General features: G+C 35.8%; 1 protein-coding gene across 3 annotated transcripts in view; it reads left to right on the top strand.

Annotated features, from left to right (window-relative positions):
* The window catches only part of LOC125063141 (neurogenic locus Notch protein), a 126,558-nt gene extending 103,112 nt beyond the window's left edge, over window positions 1-23,446 (top strand). The window contains exons 9-34 of one of the 3 annotated variants that reach the window (XM_047669387.1): window positions 5,824-5,938; window positions 6,337-6,458; window positions 7,063-7,230; window positions 7,541-7,679; window positions 8,111-8,125; window positions 8,502-8,654; window positions 9,166-9,272; window positions 9,424-9,537; window positions 9,748-9,904; window positions 10,247-10,479; window positions 10,843-10,988; window positions 11,580-11,728; window positions 12,273-12,422; window positions 12,538-12,677; window positions 12,767-15,036; window positions 15,487-15,695; window positions 15,793-15,993; window positions 16,472-16,640; window positions 17,339-17,537; window positions 17,698-17,851; window positions 18,789-18,900; window positions 19,193-19,309; window positions 19,699-19,810; window positions 20,422-20,544; window positions 20,753-20,860; window positions 20,993-23,446. In XM_047669387.1, the coding sequence (XP_047525343.1) occupies window positions 5,824-5,938; window positions 6,337-6,458; window positions 7,063-7,230; window positions 7,541-7,679; window positions 8,111-8,125; window positions 8,502-8,654; window positions 9,166-9,272; window positions 9,424-9,537; window positions 9,748-9,904; window positions 10,247-10,479; window positions 10,843-10,988; window positions 11,580-11,728; window positions 12,273-12,422; window positions 12,538-12,677; window positions 12,767-15,036; window positions 15,487-15,695; window positions 15,793-15,993; window positions 16,472-16,640; window positions 17,339-17,537; window positions 17,698-17,851; window positions 18,789-18,900; window positions 19,193-19,309; window positions 19,699-19,810; window positions 20,422-20,544; window positions 20,753-20,860; window positions 20,993-21,186 (5,876 nt within the window). In that variant the 3' untranslated portion in view covers window positions 21,187-23,446. The remainder of the gene's footprint in view (window positions 1-5,823; window positions 5,939-6,336; window positions 6,459-7,062; window positions 7,231-7,540; window positions 7,680-8,110; window positions 8,126-8,501; window positions 8,655-9,165; window positions 9,273-9,423; window positions 9,538-9,747; window positions 9,905-10,246; window positions 10,480-10,842; window positions 10,989-11,579; window positions 11,729-12,272; window positions 12,423-12,537; window positions 12,678-12,766; window positions 15,037-15,486; window positions 15,696-15,792; window positions 15,994-16,471; window positions 16,641-17,338; window positions 17,538-17,697; window positions 17,852-18,788; window positions 18,901-19,192; window positions 19,310-19,698; window positions 19,811-20,421; window positions 20,545-20,752; window positions 20,861-20,992) is intronic. The other 2 variants (XM_047669388.1, XM_047669389.1) reach the window with 2 other exon arrangements.
* The last annotated feature ends 210 nt before the right edge of the window (window positions 23,447-23,656 follow it).

Below are 23,656 nucleotides of genomic sequence, written 5' to 3'. Positions count from 1 at the left end.
TTATGAAGGCTGTTGAGACTCGAAGCTTGTGTGTATTTATTTCGGCCGTGTTGTATCATCTCACGCACGAGTGGACACAGTAGGTTGACCACGTTTAAGGCTTTCGTTTTATATAACAGTGGGCAAACGGGCAGGAGGTAATTCCATGGCCAGTCATGTTTTCACAAAAAATTGGCGTGTGTATTAACAAATCATCATGAATCAGATACAGAAATCTGAGTCCCAGACTTAAAAAGGTAGCGCTACTGATTTTATTTATCTTAATTTGTAACCCTTGTCCTTCCCATCAGCAGCCTGATAGTGTAAAACAAAAACTAGGCGATTAAAAAGAGAGTTTATTGCCAGTTCTTCTCTTCTACGCCCTTGATTTAAGAACTGGCAGTAAATGTAAAATTAGAAGCATTTAATGTATATTTCTTTTTTTTTTTGACGTTCATAAGTTGTAGTAGACGTTCATAAGGGTGTAGGTTGTGTTATACCTACATAAATAAATGATTTTTGATTGAAATTGATTGATTGATACGAGTAAATATATAGTTGAAGTAATGTTTAATATTGACAAAAATAAGCTTTAAATAAAATGTATCGTATTTACGAATTGCATGGTCGTCCCAGTCAGAAGTCAGACCAGTCCAGCGGGTGCACTAATAAGGGCAAAGTTGCCAGCTATGACGACATTTTAATTTTTTTATGGCATAAACATGTCCTATGGGACTTTGCACTCGCTTTTTATGATAACGACCGTTAACCATTTCGAAAGATATCGTTTTAATGTTACTTATTTAGAATAGCTTTACAGGACATATTGACGTTGAACTATATAATCATATATTAACGTATGAACTCGCCATATACAACGAATTATCTCATAATTCGGCCATACAATGCGCAGAGGCGATGAGAACCTGGAGTGAAAGATCGTGGTTGGTTACACAAGGCAAAAGACTTGGCCGTTCACCATCCAGATGGACCGATGTGAAAGACTCATCGTCCTCAAAACTGTACACTGTCATAAGAGAGGCGCTGGTCAGACACCGGTGGGAACAGATAGTCTACTCCAGGTGCTTCCGTGCTGGCCGATTAAAGAGGGAGAAACGTGGATTGGTTCCTTCCATTGTTACCATGGTTCTTAAAACCTTTATTAATTAATCTATATAGTCCTTTTTAGTTCTTAGATTATTTTATATCTTAATATATATATTTCTTGTGTGCGTGTGTATGTGACTGAACTCCTCCTAAACGACTGGACCAATTTTGATGAAATTTTTTGTGTGTCTTCAAGGGGATCTGGGAATGGTTTAGATTCACAAATCAGCCCGCCAGATGTTAAGGGTAGTCCACCCCTAAATTTTTATTTTTATTTTTTAGACAAAATTTTTAATTTCTATTTTTTTATGATACAGAATTAAAAAATACATACAACCCCTAACTTTCACCCCTCTACGATCAACCCCTATTTTTTTATTATAAATGATATACATGGCGAAACGACGTTTGCCGGATCAGCTAGTATTGTATATATTTATAAATCGTCAGTCCATATAAAGCAGACCTTGCCTTGAAATTCACGTTAAAGCCAAAATAAACAATATAGATTCTGATATGCACCGGACATTCCCATTGTTGCGAACTCGTGACAATTGTTTATGGTACAAGGCATAGACTATAGAATTGGTTGTCCAAATATATGCTGGTATTACTTAAATAATTATGCATATGCTAAGGTCTCATTTTTTATATATAACTACGGCTAACGGGCAGGAGGCTCACCTGATGTTAAGTAATACACCCGCCCATGGATACTCAATGCTAGAGGACTCGCGAGTGCGTTGCCGGCCTTTTAATTAAATCCAATTTATTTTATCCAGACCGTGACGTCGTTTTCGTTTATTTGCTTTGAAATTCTATACTCACTTTTACTTCTTTTGTCGCGATTAAAAGCTATCGTATATATATATGCCCTTTGGCCCGTTATTTAATTGTTTTATACATACATTTGTCGGGAATTCAACAGCATGTTAAATTCAATCTTAAAATGCTGTATTTTTAATAGTGCAACCGCCGTAACGACATTTTATTAAGCCGTAAACGGCGAGTCATTTAAATAATTGTAGCCATAACAGGGCGTGGCTATCCCCTCCCCGGAAATACCTATAAATGTACTAGCTTACGTAAGTGGGAATATAATTCGTTCAGCCATTTGAACTAACCTAAAGGTCGTTTTAGATTTGTTTACTGATATCGTTTAGTATCTACTAATTTAAATAAAAACACAATCAGTGGCGCTACAATCTTTTTAGGTCTGGGCCTCAGATATCTAATATCTGTTTCATGATCATTTATCAATCTTATAGGCAATTAGGACTAGTGGCTACAGAGTGCGACTCCCATCCCTGAGGTCGTACGTTCGATCCCCGGCTGTGCACCAATGGACTTTCTGTCTATGTGCATACGCATTTAAAATTCCCTCAAACTGTAAACAAAAACATCGTGTGGAAATCGGCTTGCCTGTCAGACACAGGTCACCTTGCCTATTAAATTGCCTAATGATCATGAAATAGATACAGAAACCTGAAGCCCAGACCGAAAAGAGGTTGTACTTTGACATTAAATACTCGTATGGGTAAATCATATTTTATTAAAAACAATTTCGTACAAATAATATCATTTTTGATGAACTGTAAGTGCTTAGACAATTGACCGTAATACGAACCATGCCATACAAATTCCTTTATAAATTGGGTTTAAATTAACATACAATTGAGTTCAAATCAATTCAAACAGTTGTTACAAGTGTAACACGTTTGTATATTTAAAAATGCAGAATATTTAATATCATCTATATTAAATCATAGAGGCCCTATGTGGCTACGTAAAGCTAGAAACAAAGAAGAGTGGAAGCTCTTAGAGGAGGCCTAGGTATGTCCAAGGACAAGCTGTATAACAGAAATCAACCAGCTTGCCCATTAATTATTAGTGTTTATAGTACTTCATATTTGTATGTACTTACTAGGATAAGTATTTTCAGCATTAAAGGCTATTATTATTATATTAAATCATATTTATAAATACGGTCGGTTAAATGAGTTGTTTAAAATTAAATATAAAGCAAAAAGCTATTGAATTCCTACAATCATGTGCATGATACATAGGATTGACAGTAGGAAGCTGTATGATCATGTATGACAACGGTCCTTTTTTGGTACGGTAGTGATTTCAGAAGAAATATCAATAGAAATTACTGCATACAATATTCGATTCTATTCAAAGGAAATAAAGTCGATAAACGATTGAACGCAATGTGCACTAAATAAGGGTGTAATTCAATACAGGTATGGGCCAGGTGTTCTATGGAAAAAGTCTGTCAAAGAATAATGTTCTCTTTATCACAAGATATTGAGTCGATTTCCGTTTGCAATTTAAAACATACTCCGCTTAAGATGTTTTACAGAGCATTCTCATTCTATTATTTATCTTAAATTCTTCGTTTTAATCAGATTGAAGGCTTCGATCATATATAGTCCTAAGGTATAGTTGATTTATTACGTGCCAGGACTATATCTAGAAAAATAGAAAACATTGAATCCGTAAAATCTGCAAATGACATATTTAACTAGTCAAAGTTATAGTAGAAAGTACAATTGGGCACGGAACAGACATTCCTTGCATATGATTCTACATATCTTATGTGTTTACGGAAAGAGCCAGCAATGAGCAATGGAGCGCAGCATCCTAAAGATTTGCAAAATGTGACCACATCAGGACGAAAACTAAGATCACCGACGCGCCAACCCAAACATTAAAACCGAAATGGTAATGGGCAGGCCATGTTGCAACAGATAAAAGACGGACCGCCGAAGCCATCCGCTTAAGGAACAGGAAAAAGACCCCAAAAGCGATGGGCTGACGACATAGCTTAAAGCTAAGCTCAGATTCAAATTCACCGGAAATAACAATAACTAATGTTGTTAGTGCTAGTGTTGTTTGATGAGTTGCTATTTTAAAAGAGTACCGAGAGTTTTTTACGCCGAATTTTTCTCTCGGCCTACATACTCCTTTCTCTTCTTTGCCGATGACTAGGGATGCGTACAAATTCAAATTTAATGACGTGGAATAAGTGATACCTGTATTTTATGTTCCATAATAAACATATTTTATTTTAACATAGACTTAGAGTATAATTACAAAAATACATACAACAACCATTTGATTTGTTTTTATTATTATATATCTTGAATTAAACAAATTATAATTGTATTAAATAAAATTAAAATTTACGTTCTTAAAATAAGTAAGTAGTTTATTTAAGGATATTTAATCCTTCAGAAGTCACTCAAACCTAATTTAATCTGTGGCAGTTACCGTAACACTAATAAAATGTGATAAGTAATGGCGGTTGTAAATGAAAATGTTCAGAGTGACATTGTAATTACGTTGGCGCATTTAAAAGCTTACTTAACTCCGTGCAAGCCTTTTTATTTGACGAAGGCTACGATTGGCTATTTTTAGTTTGATGATTTTTTATTCAAAAGTCTAAGCTTCGTTTTGTCCATCCACGCATTTTATAAGTGATATTTTTAATAATCTACGGGTAGCAATAGTGGCCAGTAATTTTAATTGTGACTTTTAGTGAAAAGTTTTTGTATGGAAATCCTGTAACCCTACAGGCAAACACACCGTTTTCTTGATCACATTTTGTCGGCCTATATATTTCAGTGAGAATCGAACGCATATAATAAACGTTCTATGTGTTAAAGGGAGGCGATTAAGAAATAAATAGACGTTATTTATTTTGTTAAAAAAATTCATATGATTAAGTTTTCTTTGATTTTGCAAGAAATAAAAGGCATTTTTATTACATCTTATTTATTATCTTATAATATGAGTTACGTAATTCAATTACAGAGTATGACAGACATTCTGAATGTTCACTGTATCATGTCAAATCAATGCATTCATAAATCAAACGATCATAAAATACGACGTGTAATAGATATTTGACTTGTCTGGCAAATTGTACAGTTATACAATCGATAGTTAACATAATAGCTAAGTAATAATGACTTACTTGAGATTAGGTATTGGAAAGTCGTGGTTGTAGCATGAGTATTGTTTTTTTTTTTATTTATAAGCTACACATATTTATAAAAAAAGGGTTCGTGTACTTATGCACGCGCGTAAGAAAAATAGTTTTTGATTGCATGCAAATAATTAATTACAATTAAATAATCAAAGACTGGAAAAGGATTCATTATAGTCAGTAAAGTTCAGTTTACATTTGAAAAATTAAATAAATAAATATTTATTATTATTCTCTTACATTAAGTGTAACATAAATTCTAATATTATTCGAATATTGTTTTTAAATTATCTCCATTCTCCATTGCCGTAGCATCTTCCGTGGGCAACTTCATTCTGTTAATTTTGTGTCACGGTGCGCGCACACCGTAAAATTTCACTCTCATCAACTTTTAATAACGCGCCTAAAGAAGTATAACTTCAAAAACAAACACTTACATAATATACATAGCCCAAACAGATTACATTGATAAACAGAATATATAAGTCAAGTACATTAATAGATTTATAAAAAGTTTCAACATTGAACAAACAACAACTTCATATTTGAAAGAAAATATAAATGATTACTACTGCTAAATAAAGACAAAGTCAACATCTTCATACATTGTAGCTAAAACCCGATACATTGGCGAACTACGCAGATAATTCTTTTGTGAATATCTTTCTAAAGAACAAGTTCTGTTGATGCAGCAATAATTAGTTCTCAAGTAATTAAATTATATTTTTTTTTTGTAATTTCAGGTTTTACGGGTACTCAGTGTGAAGTTGAAATCGACGAGTGCGCAAACAACCCTTGCCTGAATGGTGGAGTATGCCATGACATGATTAATGCATTTAGGTGTACTTGTGTTATTGGGTGAGTTCTTTAGGCATTCTAGAATGACCTTTATAGTGGGTTTTATTTGATTACTCCGAGAGCAATGTTGACCTAGTGGCTACAGCGTGTGACTCACCCTGTCGTAGGTTCGATCCCTGGCTGTGCACCAATGGAATTTATGTCTCTGTGGGTACACACTCGTTCGTACCGCGAAGAAAAACATCGCGAGGAAACCGGCATACCTTAGATCACCTACTTGCCTATTACAAAATCAGAACAGATACATAAACTGAGGCCCAGACCTAAAAGGTTGTAGCGCCATTGGTATGGTACTCCGAGATAATGTAGTATTCTAATGGAAGTTTAGCAATTGGTCTAGTATTCAGAGATATGCTGTTCCTCTTCGGAATATTGGTAAACATTTCTTGTATTTACAGTTTCACGGGCGCGCGTTGTCAAGTCAACATAGATGACTGTGCATCCAGCCCTTGTCGTAATGGAGGCACTTGTCATGACTCCATCGCTGGCTATACTTGCGAATGTCCACCTGGTTATACTGGTAAGTAACGGACCATTTTTTATAACGCTCTATATTCGATAGAATATAAGTAATTTAAAAATCACTGGAATTTTCTAGTTATCAACAAACATACATATATATATTTCTAATATATCCAATAGACTTTAACATTACCGAATAAAACTAGATTTGTTTGTAACATATTTAATAAATAAAACAATTTTAATTATAACACATTTGTATTTAGACATATTTCAATATAGTACATAATACTTTTTGTCACAATTTGAGAACGAAATGAAAATAGTACAAACATACTATATTGAATGAATCATTTGACAAAATTAAAATAATGCTCGTTGGCTGTGGCAAAATTAGTCTCACACTAGGCTTGCCCCTGTGTTGTGGGTAACTGGATTACAATTATTCAGTGGTACATGGTGCATGGTTAAAACAATTTTTTAAGAGAAAGTAGTCAGTAGATCTAATCAAACAAGTCGTATAATACCTAAAGTATGTGTGAATGTATGAGTATGTGAATGGGTGTGTGTGCGTATCTCTGTATAGGAAGAATGCATATACTTTCATAACCCAACCTAAACCGTCGATTGAGAAACATCTCTGATTAAATTCCTCTTTTCAGGCATGTCCTGTGAGACAAACATCAATGACTGCTTATCAGCACCATGCCACCGTGGTGAATGTATTGATGGAGACAACAGCTTCACATGCAACTGCCACCCTGGGTACACGGGCCGGGTATGTCAGACCCAGATCAACGAGTGCGAGTCGAATCCGTGTCAATTTGGAGGTACGTACCATAACGAATTAATAGTTTACAATTTGAAACACTTCTTATAAGTACATATAGTCATAATCAATTATTTCTCTAATATTTTGCATCTTATATTATCTATCGTTAGTTTTTCTATGAGATCGTATTGTTTCCGCAAATGCTGACAAATTTATTCACAATAAAGAATGTCCTTTTATAGTAATCTTAACAAAATCTAATGCAACGTCTAATTTAACTTACTTGAGGTTTCACGTTAGTATATTGATCCAGTTTATAGACAATAAATTAATATTTAGCTAGCAATACAAGTTTTTATTTTATCCAGGTCATTGCGAGGATCTGATAGACGGCTACCAATGCCGATGTAAGCCGGGCACTTCTGGGCGTAACTGCGAGATCAACGTAAACGAATGTTACTCCAACCCTTGCAGAAACGGAGCCACCTGCATCGATGGAATTAATAGGTTTGTATCATATAATACTAAACAATAGGACAAACCAAAACTGAACATTTTCATACATTCCCAATACAAAGGGATTCAAAACATTGTCTCTCCAAAATTCATCAATATTAATCAATACTTGTAATGATTAATATTGACTTATGAATATAAACGCGAATTAAAATTGTTCCCAGTTGATAACCGACAGCCATTTTGTTGATAACAATTTCTAAAAAGCATCGTCGTGATAAATTGAAATAAATTCGCGTTTAAATCTATTAAAATAGTTTAAGTCAACTGATTACACATTTGATAAAAACCTGATCTCAGTGTTGGGTTTGTACAAAGTATCGCACTTTATTCATTGCTAAAACACATTTGGGGGCTTAAAACACATTGCTATGCGGTAATTTATAATATTTATTAATGCTTATTTTTTCTTTCACATGCAGCAACAATTATTTTGAGTAAGTTTCATTTATATTACGCATGGCACGGCTTTACACGGATATTATGCTTTTTATAGAAAAATACTCAATATTATTGAAAAAACGTCTTTCGCTGTCTTTATAAACTTTTTTTTTTAAACATTCGGTAATTTCACGATTTAAGCATCAGTAGGATGAGAATGAAATTAAATAGGAAACTATCTTGTTTCGTTTGTCTCTGATTGGTTAACAGCAAATCTAATCCAATCACAGACACATTACACGGAGATCACAATCAAACAAAACGCGCTGTCTAAAGTTTCCTAAAGACACGAAAGACGGCATGACTTATTGCTACCAAAATTGACCGCCCAATTTAAATTCTATTGTATATTATAATAAAACAATTCCTCAGGTATACATGTGAATGTATCCCGGGTTTCACCGGACAACACTGCGAGACCAACATCAACGAATGTTTGTCCAACCCATGCGCAAACGGCGGCAAATGCATAGATCGCATCAATGGTTTCCGTTGCGAATGTCCAAGAGGATACTATGATGCGAGGTATGTGCCAACATTTTAAAATTATCTAGTTTCAAATGGGGATTTTATACAAAATTCAACAGTAGTTAGGTAGGCTGAAAAGTTCGTAGGCTAACATTAAAAAATCTTTTTTTTTAAATAGAATTTGATTTGACTATCAAGATTGCCTTCGGAGCAATGCAACCATTATAATAGGGGTTATAAAAAAATTGATACGAAAAATAGGCTTCAGTTTCGGCGATTACCTCTTCATCGGCCCAAAATGTATGTCCAGCGAGCATTCTCTTGATGTCTGAGAACAGGAAAAAGTAGCTGGGGTCCGAAATTATGAAATTTTGTCATCGTTTTCATTGAGTTGTTACACCTACCTAAGTTACCAAGTTTCTTTCACCTGTTGTAGTCATAAATTATTATAACATTTATTTTGAGCGTTTAAATACCAATTACAGTAATCGTTTTCTGTATTGTTTTCAGTTAATTGAGTAAATATTATATGTATAGGAAATGTATAAATAAGTTTTTAATATTTCAGATGCCTGTCAGATGTTAACGAATGCGCGTCCAACCCTTGTATCAACGGTGGAACTTGTGAAGATGGAGTTAATCAGTTCATTTGTCATTGTCTACCGGGATATGGAGGTACAATTAATAAAATACGAAATATAAATAACTTAATAAAATACGTGATTTTTTTATACTAAAATTTATCAATTTCGAAATGAGAGTGTCAATTATAACTAATTATATTTTTATTTTAAGTAAATTTCCTAATTTTTTTCTTCCTAAACAGGTCAACGTTGTGAACGAGATATCGACGAATGCAGTTCCAACCCATGCCAACATGGCGGCACTTGTCACGACAGACTTAATGCATACAAATGTGATTGTGTTCTTGGATTTAATGGTATGGCAACATTGCATACACTCCTTATATGACCAATTCTAATTGTGTCATTTTCTAACTTTAATTATTTAACCACGGCACCGCGAGATGCCTCGAAAAATAGTCTTTTTTCATAATTTTAACTCAACAACAATTAGACTAATTTAGGTTTTTTAAAAGGTTTTAACAATTAACTATGTAATTTTCAGTAAATAAAAATGATATTTTCAGGTGTGAATTGCGAAACAAACATCGACGATTGTGCTGGTAATCCATGTCTGCACGGCGGTTCTTGTATAGACCTCGTAAACGGATATCGCTGCGTGTGCGCACCACCACATTCGGGACGAAACTGCGAGAATACACTAGATCCTTGTCAACCAAACCAGTAAGTATTTTTCGTAACAAAAATCAAGGCATATTTGTTTATTTTTAAGAATTAAACCGAGTGTAATTAAAATGATTTTCCCAACATAAAACAGTTGCGTCGTTTGACCAACTATAAAGCGAAACAATGTTTGTTTGATTAGCTTCAATAATCAAAATAGCCATTTAGATTTTTGTATTTGATTTAAGCAAGTACTTGTTTTGTTCTTATCACTCTTATGTAGCAAAGTAAACATTGTAACGTAAAATTCTTTATTTAATTTATTAAAATTAGATTATTAAATCATTAGATCCTTTGCTAGCATCATCTGAGATGGAATACTCACATAATTCTACTTTTTAGATGTCGCCACGGCGGTAGATGTGTAGCAGAGGCGTCGTACGCAGAATTCACGTGCCAATGTCCGGTCGGTTGGACGGGCGCACTCTGCGAACGGGACGTTGATGAGTGTATGGTGACGGCCCCGTGCCATAACGAGGCCACGTGTATCAACACTGAAGGCTCTTATGCCTGTTTATGTGCGAGAGGCTACGAGGGAAAGGATTGCGCTATTAATACGGACGACTGTGCTTCTTGTAAGTATTTATATTTTTCGAACTGATAATGGCGATTAAAAAGAGTGGCTGAGAGTTTATTGCCAGTTCTTCTCTTCCTTTCTACGCCCTTGATTTGAGAACTGGCACTAAATGTAAAGTTTTAAAGTAAGAAGCATTTAATACATTTCTTTTCTTTTTGACGATCATAAGTGTACACTGTACATTGTGTAAATGATAATTGAATTGAATGATTGTTGAAGATATTTTACTTTGATCATGAATCCGAAAAGGACTCTTATCATTAAATAAAAAGTCTCAAGCCTTATTTGCAGTGTAATTACATTTTCATATTTTTTATGTAATTTAATTTTACTAATCATATATTTAAAATTATATTTCCAGTCCCCTGTCAAAACGGTGCGACGTGCCTGGACAGTATTGGCGATTACAACTGCGTATGCGCAAGTGGGTTTGCGGGGAAACACTGCGAGATTGATGTTGATGAGTGTCAGTCACGACCTTGCATGAATGGCGCTACGTGTAACCAAGTAAGCGTTAATCCAAAACTTTATACTTTACGCTTAATTTGAACGCAGGAATTATTGAATATATGAAACAACAAGAATTATTTAACGAAGGTTTCGTTCGAATAAAATTGTTGAAAAAATCTCGTTTCATAGGACAAGATAACTTTATGCTACAGTCGACTCTCGATAATTTGACACTCGTTAATTTGAATCTCTCGATAATTTGAATTTGATTTTCCGGTCCCTTGAAAAATACTCGATAAATTGAATAAAATCTATGATAATTGGTCCCTTGGATAATTTGAAATCCGGTCTTCCCTACTCTCTATAATTTGATCGTTATCATCCACAGACTTGTCAATTGTTTACATAAATGTTAATTGTTATAATAATTGTTAATACATAATAAGAATATAGAAATAATAAGTAACAAATTTTGATCAAATTCTTATTTCCTTCTGTCGCCCCTCCCCCTCGTGGTTATTCAAACACTTGTTATTTTGAACTCTTGATAATTTGAAATTTATCTCTGGTCCCTTGAGTTTCAAATTATCGAGAGTCGACTGTATTTTGATCGCGTTGTAGTTTATTAATAATAAATGATTGTTTTAGTACGTCGCATCCTATACCTGCACCTGTCGACTGGGTTTCTCCGGAATCAACTGTCAAACGAACGACGAGGATTGCACAGACTCAAGTTGCATGAACGGCGGATCTTGTATTGACGGCATTAACTCTTACAATTGCTCTTGTCCACCTGGGTAAGTATTTATTAATTTGATAGCCTATCAGGTGAAAGTATGGATCAATTTTAAATAAATATTTTGGGCCAGTATCCAGTGCTTATGTATCAATAAATCTCAAGTTAGTTTTTAGTCTGTAAAGAGAAATACAATAAAAACGACGGGTTTGCACTCCGGGAGTGCCGGCAGAAGTGAAAACTTGAATATTAACGTTATGCATTTTTGATATTTTGGAATGGTTAGGGAATAATTTTGCACGAATTGCTTAAATTATCAGTATAAAAGTACTATCATTTATTTGGTAGAATACAATATTTATTTATTGCGCTATCGTACACAATGACATGACATGTCTTACGAATTTTTGATCAGGTCACGTGTCCTGACGCGAGTTTAACCATTCCAAATGCCATTTTTTTACCCATTCCAAAAAAAGTGTACAACGCCGCTAAAGAAGTTTCCACTTAAAAAAATAAATGTTTGCAAAGCTTAATTAACTATTATAATTATTAGTTCTTGTATTTTGAAATTAGGCAAGATAATAATTTTCTTATTTTCACAGGTACACCGGATCAAATTGCCAGTTCCGTATAAATATGTGCGATAGCTCTCCTTGCGATAACGGCGCAACCTGTCACGACCACGTCACTTACTACACTTGCCACTGTCCCTATGGATACACTGGGAAACACTGCGAGACTTACGTCGACTGGTTAGTAATTTGAGATTTAATTATATAGGAATACATCTAATTTTTTTTCCTTTTCAAGGTCCTAGCTAGGTTACCTAGGCATAGAATATAGTTTTTAAATCGAACCGTGTTTTAGGTGTGAGAACAATCCCTGTGAAAATGGCGCGACGTGTTCGCAAAAAGGACCGCAATATACGTGCACGTGTGCGCCCGGATGGTCCGGAAAACTTTGTGACGTCGAAATGGTGTCCTGCAAAGACGCTAGCTTACGGAAAGGTATTATATATAGTGATTTATTATCAATTAATTAACCTGGTTTTTGCCATAATTGTATTGTGATACTTACAAAGTTTCTTTTATCGCAGGTGTCAAGCTGAAGCAACTCTGTAATAACGGCTCATGCGAGGACATAGGAAACTCCCATCGCTGTCACTGCTTAGATGGTTACACGGGGTCCTACTGTCAAAAGGAAATTAACGAGTGCGAATCAGCTCCATGTCAGAACGGAGCACAATGTAAGGACTTAGTCGGAACATACCAGTGTCAATGTGCCAAAGGATTCCAAGGACAGAACTGCGAATTAAACGTCAACGACTGCCTTCCGAACCCGTGCCAGAACGGTGGAACTTGCCACGATCTCATCAACAACTTTTCTTGCTCCTGCCCGTTTGGTACTCTCGGAAAAATCTGTGAAATCAACGTCAACGATTGCACTCAGGACGCCTGTCACAACAATGGCACCTGTGTAGACAAAGTAGGCGGCTTCGAATGCAAATGCCCGGCCGGGTTCGTCGGTCCCAGGTGTGAGGGAGACATCAACGAATGCTTGTCGAACCCGTGCTCGAATCCTGGAACACAGGATTGCGTACAACTAATTAACGACTACCACTGCAATTGTAAACCAGGTTATATGGGGAGACACTGTGACGCTAAAGTTAACTTTTGCGCCAACTCTCCTTGTCAGAATGGAGGGATATGTACCGCGATCCAAGGGGGACACGAATGCCTATGCAGCGATGGTTTCTACGGCAAGAACTGCGAATATTCCGGCTACGCTTGCGACTCTAACCCCTGCCAAAATGGCGGCTACTGTCGAACGTCCGAGATTGGGGATTACGTGTGCGACTGTCCATCGGGCCTATCCGGTGTCAATTGTGAAATTGATTCTATGAATGATTGCCTCAGCAACCCTTGTAAACACCCCGAAGCGCGTTGTATTGATAAACCTGGAGATTACTTGTGCTATTGCCCAAGGCAGTGGACCGGAAAAACTTGTGACATTCACGACCCTCACTCGAGAGGCGGTTACGGAAGCCCAGTGACGGGAGTCTACGGTCAAAGTCCTTCTTTGACTCTACAAGAGTTAGATCTAGCTTTCCAAAGAGAACAATGTGTAAAAATGGGCTGCAAAGAGAAACAGAGTGATCATCACTGCGATGAAGAATGCAACACTTTTGCGTGCGAATTTGACGGAAACGATTGCTCTCTTGGAATAAACCCGTGGGCCAATTGCACTGCCCCAATCAAATGTTGGGAAGTTTTCATGAACGGAGAGTGTAACGAGGTCTGTAACACCCAAGCCTGCTTGTTCGATGGAAGAGATTGTGAAAAATCACTTCAGAAGTGTAACCCGATTTACGATGCGTACTGTCAGAAGCACTATGCAAACGGACACTGTGACTACGGATGTAATAACGCTGAATGTAACTGGGATGGATTGGACTGCGAGAATGAACCGCCAGATTTAGCTGAAGGTGTTATTTCCGTGATTCTCCTGATGGATATGAGAACGTTCAAAGAGAACTCTGTTGCCTTCCTCCGGGATTTAGGTCATCAGCTTCGTACAACGATTCTGATTAAGAAAGATCATCTAGGTAACGACATGGTGTATCCCTGGAAGGGCTCGACAGATGTCGGTTTACAAGACACAGAATTTGGAAAGAAACATCACATCGTTTTCACCGAGAGAGGACAGTCTGGAGTGCAAGTGTATCTGGAGATCGATAACAGAAAGTGTACGACACTTTCCAGTTCTGAGTGTTTCTTCTCAGCGCGTGAGGCCGCCGACTTCTTGGCAGCCACAGCGTCTAAACATTCCTTGTCTTCAGACTTCCCAATCTACCAAGTGAAGGGCGTTCCTTCAATAATAAACCCGGATCTCCCTACGAATTCTAAATACGTATTTATCGGCGTAATTTTGGTCCTTTTAGCTGGTTTGTTAATCGGTGTCTTAGTAACCGCCCAAAGAAAGCGTATGCAAGGCGTAACATGGTTCCCGGAAGGATTCATGACGAACAGCTCATCCTCCCGTCGGCGCTCCAGGCGACGAGGTCCCGATGGCCAGGAAATGAGAAACTTAAATAAGAGCTCCATGGGATGTATTGATGTTGACATAAATGGGGGTCACATGGTGCCGCCCCACTGGTCTGATGAGGACGACGATGGAGCTCCGCCGAGGGCTAAACGAGCTCGCGGTCCAGGAGACTCTGCCGCTCCAGGAGGCTATGCATCAGATCACACAGCCATCACCGATTACGAAGAGGCAACTCATGATCCAGGCAGAGTTTGGAGTCAGCAACATTTGGATGCGGCGGATATTAGAGTTCCTCCTAGCATGATGACTCCGCCAGCTATCGTACGTATTTTTCAATATTATTTTTATATGTCCTATTAGGGCGCGTTTAAGTAATATGTAACGAATTTAGGAGGGGGGGGGGGGGGTCCTTTTGTATGACGTTACGATGCGGGGCGGGGATTGAATTACGCGTTATTGTTAATATTATTTTCGACTTTCCAGTACTTTACACCACATGATGGTAACTTATAGGTTTAAAGAGTCACTGGTGTTCACGAAACGTTTTACTATTGGGCACAGAAAAACGTTACGGCGCGTTGCATGGGGGAGGGGGTCAATAATCTCCAAAAATTGCGTGACGTAATACTTGAACGCTCCTTTATTCATCACTTAGAATTTTATATTATTACTATTAAATTAGAATAAAAGACAATTCCAAAAAAATAATTTAAAGGACATTGACAAGTAAACAAATGAACCCTTTTTAAACATTTTTATTTACATTTGTAGCACGACGGACACGTAGACGTAAACGCCCGTGGACCACTCGGCATGACTCCATTGATGGTGGCCGCTATCCGTGGTGGAGGCCTGGATACTGGATCTGATGTCGAAGATGAACAGACGGCTCACATCATTTCCGAGCTTGTGGCCCAGGGAGCCCAACTAAACGCTGCCATGGATAAGACTGGGGAGACCAGCTTGCATCTTGCTGCTAGGTAGGTTTACATTTGAAGATAATTTCGTACATAAAATAACAAATCTTAACCCATATAACAAAGTTTTTACTATTTTTACTTATTATTTTTTGTTTAGATACGCACGCGCAGACGCTGCAAAACGTCTCCTCGACGCAGGCGCAGACGCAAACTCACAGGACAATACCGGAAGGACGCCATTGCACTCAGCTGTCGCAGCCGATGCCATGGGAGTATTCCAGATTCTGCTACGAAACAGGGCTACCAACCTTAATGCCAGAATGCACGATGGAACAACTCCGCTGATTTTGGCTGCAAGGTGAGATTTTTTGCCACTGAATTCAACACTTAACCTTATATTTATTTAAACTGGATAACTCTCTCTGTGTGTGTATTAAAAGTCAATGGCCAAATGTGTTGAAAAAATAATAGACATATTTCCACACACAAAGTCGCAATGTGTTTAAAAAAAAGTGCATGCATAAACACATGTCAGAAGTGAAACTGTTCGTTCTTTGGAAAACTAATTTTTAACTCTTGTTCGTATTTTTACAAATCTAAAACTTTAGATTTCCAAGACTTAGAGGGAGGGGAAAAGGAAGATATGTTAGGAATTTAATTGTCATTACAATATTAAAAGTGTCAAAAATTAATTAAATTTATTGAGTATTTATTTAGTAATTAATTGAAATTAAGAAAATATTTAAAATTAATTAATAAACAATTATTTTTATTAATATTTATACAAACATAGACACAGAATTTCGCGAAATATTCTAAACCATCTTCCCTTTCAGGCTGGCAATTGAAGGCATGGTGGAAGATTTGATAAACGCAGATGCAGACATAAACGCAGCAGACAACAGTGGGAAGACGGCGCTGCACTGGGCAGCCGCGGTCAATAATGTTGATGCTGTCAATGTGCTGCTGGTACATGGAGCCAATAGAGACGCTCAAGATGATAAGGTACGACTTTAATTGTTATCATTCAATCAATTCAGAATAAATAGATCAGTGGAATTTAGAGTAGATAGACTTGTTTCACATGGTTATATGGTAATAAATTAATAAGAAACTTTTATATTATAAACAGCCATTCTGTAAACTAAAGCTTGGAATTATCTTGAAATTAATCATAATCTTACCACAACATTTTTAAAGTATGTTCATTTAAAAAATATTTTTTAAAGCCGTGTAGGTCAATAATTTATTAGATAATTTATAAACATTTATAAGATAATTTATAGACACATTTATGACACGTTTTGGTTTTGTTAGTTGATTTCCTACGATGTTTACCTAGCAAGCAAGTGATCATAGCGCACATAGTGGAAACTCACGTTGGTTTTGCATCCTTAGGGAGCGTTCAAGTATTACGTCACGCATTCTCCAAAAATATTATTAACCCCCGTACGCGCTAACGTAACGCGCCGTAACGTTTTACCTAAAGTTTACCATGATGTGGTGTAAAGTACTGGAAAGACGAACATAATATTATCAATAACGCGTAATTCAATCCCTGGCCTGCATCGTTACGTTTTACAAAATGGATATCTTTCCCCCCCCCCCCCCAAATTCGTTACGTAATACTTGAACGCTCCCTTAAGCCAATAGGACAAATAATGCTCAATAATATAATAATTATAAAAATCGTACCTTTTCAGGATGAGACGCCTCTATTCCTTGGAGCCCGCGAAGGTTCCTACGGCGCCTGCAAAGCCTTACTTGACGCGATGGCGAACAGAGAAATAACGGACCACATGGATCGACTACCAAGAGACGTCGCGCAAGAGAGAATGCACGATGACATTGTCCGGTTATTGGACGAACACTGTCCGAGACCGCAACATCATCATCTCATGTGTAAGTTATTTTTACAGGATTGGCCAAATCAATTTACTTGTTTACAATGATAACTTTATAGCTAGAAAGATTTCTGTGCATTTTGTGCAATAATTTCGCCAGAAAATCTGACCTAATAGACGAGTGTATATAGAGTTTTCATGTTTAATTTTCATTCCAGCATCACCCAACCCTCACCCACAACTGATCAGCCAGCCAACAGTGATCAGCTCTTCAGCGGCAAAGGGCAAGCCGAAGAAGGCCCGAGCAAAAGCGGGGCCCGACAGTCCCCAAGACCAATACGACACAAATCTACAGGCGTCCCAAATTAGACGGTACGTTTCTCTTGTGTCTTATTAAAAGAAAATTGTGAGGAAGTTGCATGGATCTCATGTCGTTTTCACACAAGTAGCATATTTTCATAAGTATCGGATTGTCCTCATTTTAGTAAGGAGATAGTGCTAAAAAAATTAAATATATTTTCTAATATATTTTAATACTCTATCAAAATCGTTTCTGACCGTCAAATAGGCCTTTTTGTTTTGTTATTGTATAGTTTAGAATTCTCAGATACAGATACAAATTATCCCTTAGCCTTAATTGATTCTAAAAACCTAACAACATTGCCCGCGTGAATTTCAAAACTGGCATTCCTTCATAACCCATAACATATACATCTTCAGTAATCTCATTATCCATTGGTGCACCAAAAATCAATTCGGTAAATCTTAAGTTAATAATAATTAAAGCTTTAATAATGAATCCATAAAACAATTGTTAAGTTAAGATTTCTTAATATAGGTATTAGTTGTGTTAGTATAAGTTCTAAAAACTAGTGTTCTTGTATTTGTATTGCCTTTTTTTTAGGGTAAAAGCCTCCTCCATATTTTTCCATTCCAGATTGTCATGGTCATCTGTCCATATTTTCTTTTTCGTCCTATTCATCTCTTTCCTGTAGGTCCAGTCCATTTTGTTGTTTCAATTCGGCTAACTGTGGAGCGTCAATGTTTCAATTGGTTTGTGACGTTTTACGTACAATTCTAATGGTTATAATGTTATAGTGTATATGTCACTGGCCTTAGTATATAAGTTAGTTATTTAAACATCTTCGATGTCCTGGTGGACAGAAAACTGTGTCCAATTTGAATTTCCAGCACACCAACTTAGTTTATATTTAACATCATGTGTATAATAAATAAATAAATAAAATAAGTGTTCTATCTTAAGTCAAGACCAGTCGTCAAATTAATCTATTAATATTATATGTTACAGGAAGCCGAGTGTAAAAAAGAGCAATAAGAAAGTTGCACAAGAGGTCCCACAAAGCGTGGAGTCCCTGCGATTCAGTTTGAGTCCTGTCGAGTCTCCACTACAAAATTTACAGGTTCGTCAAATTCTTACAAAATCACCATTTCACCTTCAACTCATCGCTTGCTTTTTAACCTAAAAACACGAGTAATATAATTTAAATATACAGAAATAATAATAGATTTTTAACAATGTAAAGAGATTTTTATTAATTTAAAACTATTGACTTTAATTTCTTAACTGTAAACAACAATTCATAACATAGACGTCACATTAAAAATAACGTTTTAAAATCTACACGTTCATAAGCGCGAACGCAAGAGTCACTGAATGAATGAAAATATATTGATTCATTCATTCTCGTTCAGGATCTCCCGTCGCCATACGACGCGACATCGCTGTATTCCAACGCGATGGCCCAATACCCCGGAATGGAGCAACTAGTACATCATAAACAGCCGCCGAGCTATGAGGACTGTGTTAAGGTATATATTGTCTGGAAGAAAAACGTTGAGGAAAATAGTATATACTATACATTTTTATGTTATTACACCTAAATTCGCTTGGCCTTTGGCAAAATTATCACGCTTCTCATACTCCATTTTAAGTCATTCACATAATTTAGATGCTACTATATATATGAGCTTTCTAACAATGTGCTAATATATATTATATACACAACGTACAATAAGAGATTTTGGGTTTGACCGCAAATCCAATTAATATTGCTTTAAAAATCAGTAAATCTCAGGATTCTGTCTTTTCTGTGCATCGTTTGTGTTAATGAAATAATTTAATTGTAACTCTTAAATTGTTCACATTATTTTTAATATTTAGATTTAAATCAGGGTTATAATAAGAATTTATTTTACAGTCTGGGGGCGCCCTGCAATTCGGGAGTAGTGCGGGCGCATCTCTTTCGCCGCCATATTCGAACCATTCGCCGGCCCACAGTAACCAGACCACATCGCCACACGCCTATATAGGTAAGTTATAAATCCAAATCTTTAATTTTTGAAGTGGAACTTCTTAAACAATTTTTACGGATAATAATAATAATATTAGCGTCACGAAGATGTGCAGCGTTTTGTCAAAGAAAGGGAGAGAGCGATTAAGACCGATTGAGAGAGAGTGAGAAGGGCGATATACCTTATAGAAATTCTATTTTTTAAATTCAAATTTCGTAAAGAGAATTTATGACATAATAGATTTAAAAAATTAAATGTATTATTTGTATTAGTTTTCGACACTTTTAATATTTTAATGACAATAAAATTCCTAACATATCTTCCTTTTTCCCTCTAAGTCTCGGATATCTAAAGTTTTAGATTGGTATAAATAGGAACAAATTAGTTTGCAAAGAAGTTTCACTTCTGACATGTGTACTGTTGTTTGTATATTTATTACAAGTCGTAATCTTTACCATTTAAAAAGTAAAGTTTTTTTTTTGTTTTCAACTTCTAAGTAAACTATTTGCTTATTTGGAAGATTCGTTATAAATACCTTAATTACCTGTAATCTATCAATTGCCTTCTAGAAAATATTTATAATATATCTCTTTTTAAATATGTTTTATTAGATATAATTATTTTCTCAGGTTCCCCTTCTCCCGGTAAGTCCCGACCGTCCCTCCCGACGTCTCCCGCCCACATGGCGGCCATGAGGCACCATCACCAACATCAGTTAGACGCCGCGGCGTATTCGGCGCTTGCGCATCTCAGTAAGCACTCTCCTCTTGTTGAAATATATTTTCTAAATCCCAATTATAGAATATAACTGCTTATTGTATGAGCGAATTTATAGTGTTTTGTGTTAGTTTTCTTGTATGTAAACAAATATATTTTTCTTTCTCAATACAATTTTGAACTTAAATTAATAATAATCCAATGTAACAAATTACATCGTAATTAATTAACTATAATTAACAGGTGCAAACGGACAACACAACGCACAACTCCAGGCGGTGATGACGCATGCAGCGGCTCTGTCGCACGCGCAGGCCGCTCATCACCCCGCCATCACCAATATTATGTCCGGTGAGTACTAGTGACACGAATTACTGAGTAACCAAATAGAAGAGAACTTCGAAAATAATAATTTACTTATTTTCTTTCAAGTCCATGAAAATATTAAACATTACCAGCTCTAATGTGTTTCTATTGTTTCAGGTCTCTACGGCAGTTGGGGTATGGGGGACACATTCCCGACCCCATCACCCGAGTCTCCCGATCATTGGTCGACTCCTTCCCCCCAAACCCCACTCACGCAGTCCCCTCATTCGGACTGGTCTGATCGAGCAGCGCTCTCGCCTAACGACATGCAACAATCTAACAAGGGCGCGACGGAAGCCATTTATATTTAAAAACGTTTATTTTAAGAAGTCTTTGAAGTGTCAAAATGTATGCGGAATATAAAACCTCCTTTTGCGGAGTATTTTTATTGATGACGTTTTTTATCTTGTTTGTTACTCTCTGGTATGTAAAAAAGGACAGAAAAACGCACGATCTATTGAAGGTTCCACAGATATTGTAAATTTAGTTCAAAATGCACAGAACCTAATATTGCTATGAATTTAAAAATGGAACTAAAAAGGCGCGAATTTCTGTCTTTTTTAAATTAAGAACAGCGTTTTATAGCGCCATAGACTAATGGTGCTTGTGCCGTAGCGTATAGACTGATGTACAGCCATGACGTGTGTACCTAGTTAAGACTAACAATTGTAATTTGGTGTATTTCCCATAGACAAGGCGCATAGCGACTAAGATATTTATTCATCAAAATTTATGAACTTATACGTAATTTAAGAGACAATACATGAATTGTTTAAATACACCAGAATTTAATGTTGTTGTTTTTGTTAAAGGTAGTTTTTTAATTCAGCTTATGAGATTAGGCGAGATTTTCGTATGAAATAATTTATGTGTGATTTAGCACTGTACTTTGTATGTAGATTATATGTAAGTCGTTAAATTATGAAAATGAGATTGAAGTCTAAAATTCGCGGATAGGCGACAATGTTAGTTATTTTAAAACCGCTCATTCCGAATCATTCCATTTTTGCTTCCAATCTATGGTTAATGAGGTGACAACAATTGTGTTATGCAAAAATTCAGCTTGTTTAGAAAACGAACTGTAAATTATAGTCATAAGGGTCATAAGCTTAAAAAAAAAAAACAAATCCCACGTGATCACAACCATAGATGTCACATAATATAATCTGTGGTATTGCCGCCATGACAGCTAGCGGCATTATGATGAAATCATTAATAACATTCCATTTTTTGTTCAATTTAAACAATAAAAATTATCATTACTATCAGTTTAAATGTTTTATAATCAAATAATTTTTAATAGAATTATTTCATAGTGGTATGTTGTCACCTCGGAATCAGTACTTTAGTACAAGATCTCACCATTCCATTACTCGTTGGGACCATGCTCAAAATGAAATTTCAATTGTATCATATTATTATAAGTTACGCCTATGTAAATAGCAATTTTTATATTTAATTTTTAGTTGTATGTTTGTGTGTCATTGTTATGTGCCAACGAGCCGGTACCCTTTATATAATTTAGATGTAAGACGTCATTTCCATGTTTTTAAATTTTAACGCCATCTAGTGTTCATCGATGAACTCACTTAAAATAAATGTACTTGAGATCACGAAATATATATAAATATATGAAGGATCTTCGTCGCCATAAGCTATCATTGGATCTGTTATACTGAAAACTATTTGTAATCGTGATATAGTATATTTTACATTCCAAATACATTCCCTTAAAAACGGAAATGACGTCATAGGGTACAAAGTAAACGCGTGCTTCCTTAATGCATTCTGTAATCGTAAAGCTAACCGCGTTAAGTACAAATTGTAAAAACATTAGGAAATTAAATTTGTAAAACCTTTGTGGTTCTCGCGTCGTATACGGCACTATATTGCTAAATCAAAATGCCGTCTACCTAAGCTTGTAATAAGTAACAGTACTAGACTAGACAGGGTTGCCAGCTGTCAACGTTTATTGTGGTACATTGTGCCAAAATAGAGATAAAATTCAATTTAATGATGTTTAATAACTAGTTTAGATTGCATACATAAGTTCTTTGGATTTTAATTTTATATACAATTAGATAATCTGGCACTTCTTAACTGAAGTCTTTAAATTGTGAAACAGTCCAGACAGTCTAACCTAAATAAAGCATAAAAATTCAGTTAATAGTATTTTGTTGATATGGGCCAAGTTGTACTGGACTGGAACAAATAAAATACCCAAATTAAAGTATTAAAAACTTAAACTTCAGAGAATTGTTAATAGTATTTGTTTGATACGGGCCCAAGTCGTACTGGATTAAATACTGTTATGATTTATATTAAAACATGCGCGTACAGCATTTTGGTAGAACGGCAATTTTATGTTTATCTTAGTTTACATTTTTTTAGCATGATCTTCAAATCTGTGCCTTTTATTGTATCAAAATGAATAGTTAAGGGATAGTTTGTAAGTTGCCTGTAAATAATTTTTTATTATTTCTATGGAATGCATTTGTTTGTAAGATTCTTGTATGTGGAGAATACAGTTTTATATTTTCCCCGTAATGACAATAAAGGAATAAATAAATATTGTTGTTTTTCTGTTACCATAATTTACCTTTAAATAAAATTCTATAACTAAATTTTATTGATACGACGAAATACATTCAAATCTTTAGAAACCTTTACAAAAATAGAATACCGCTTTCCACCAGGAAAAAACGCTAACACATAAAATAGACAAAACATAGTCAAATCCACAGATCATACCGATACTGATGTGCTGTGGATTAGACATAG

The sequence above is a fragment of the Pieris napi genome, chromosome 3, assembly GCF_905475465.1.
Source record: "Pieris napi chromosome 3, ilPieNapi1.2, whole genome shotgun sequence".
Taxonomy (NCBI): Eukaryota; Metazoa; Arthropoda; class Insecta; order Lepidoptera; family Pieridae; genus Pieris; species Pieris napi.
This window is presented reverse-complemented; position numbering and strand designations above follow the sequence as displayed.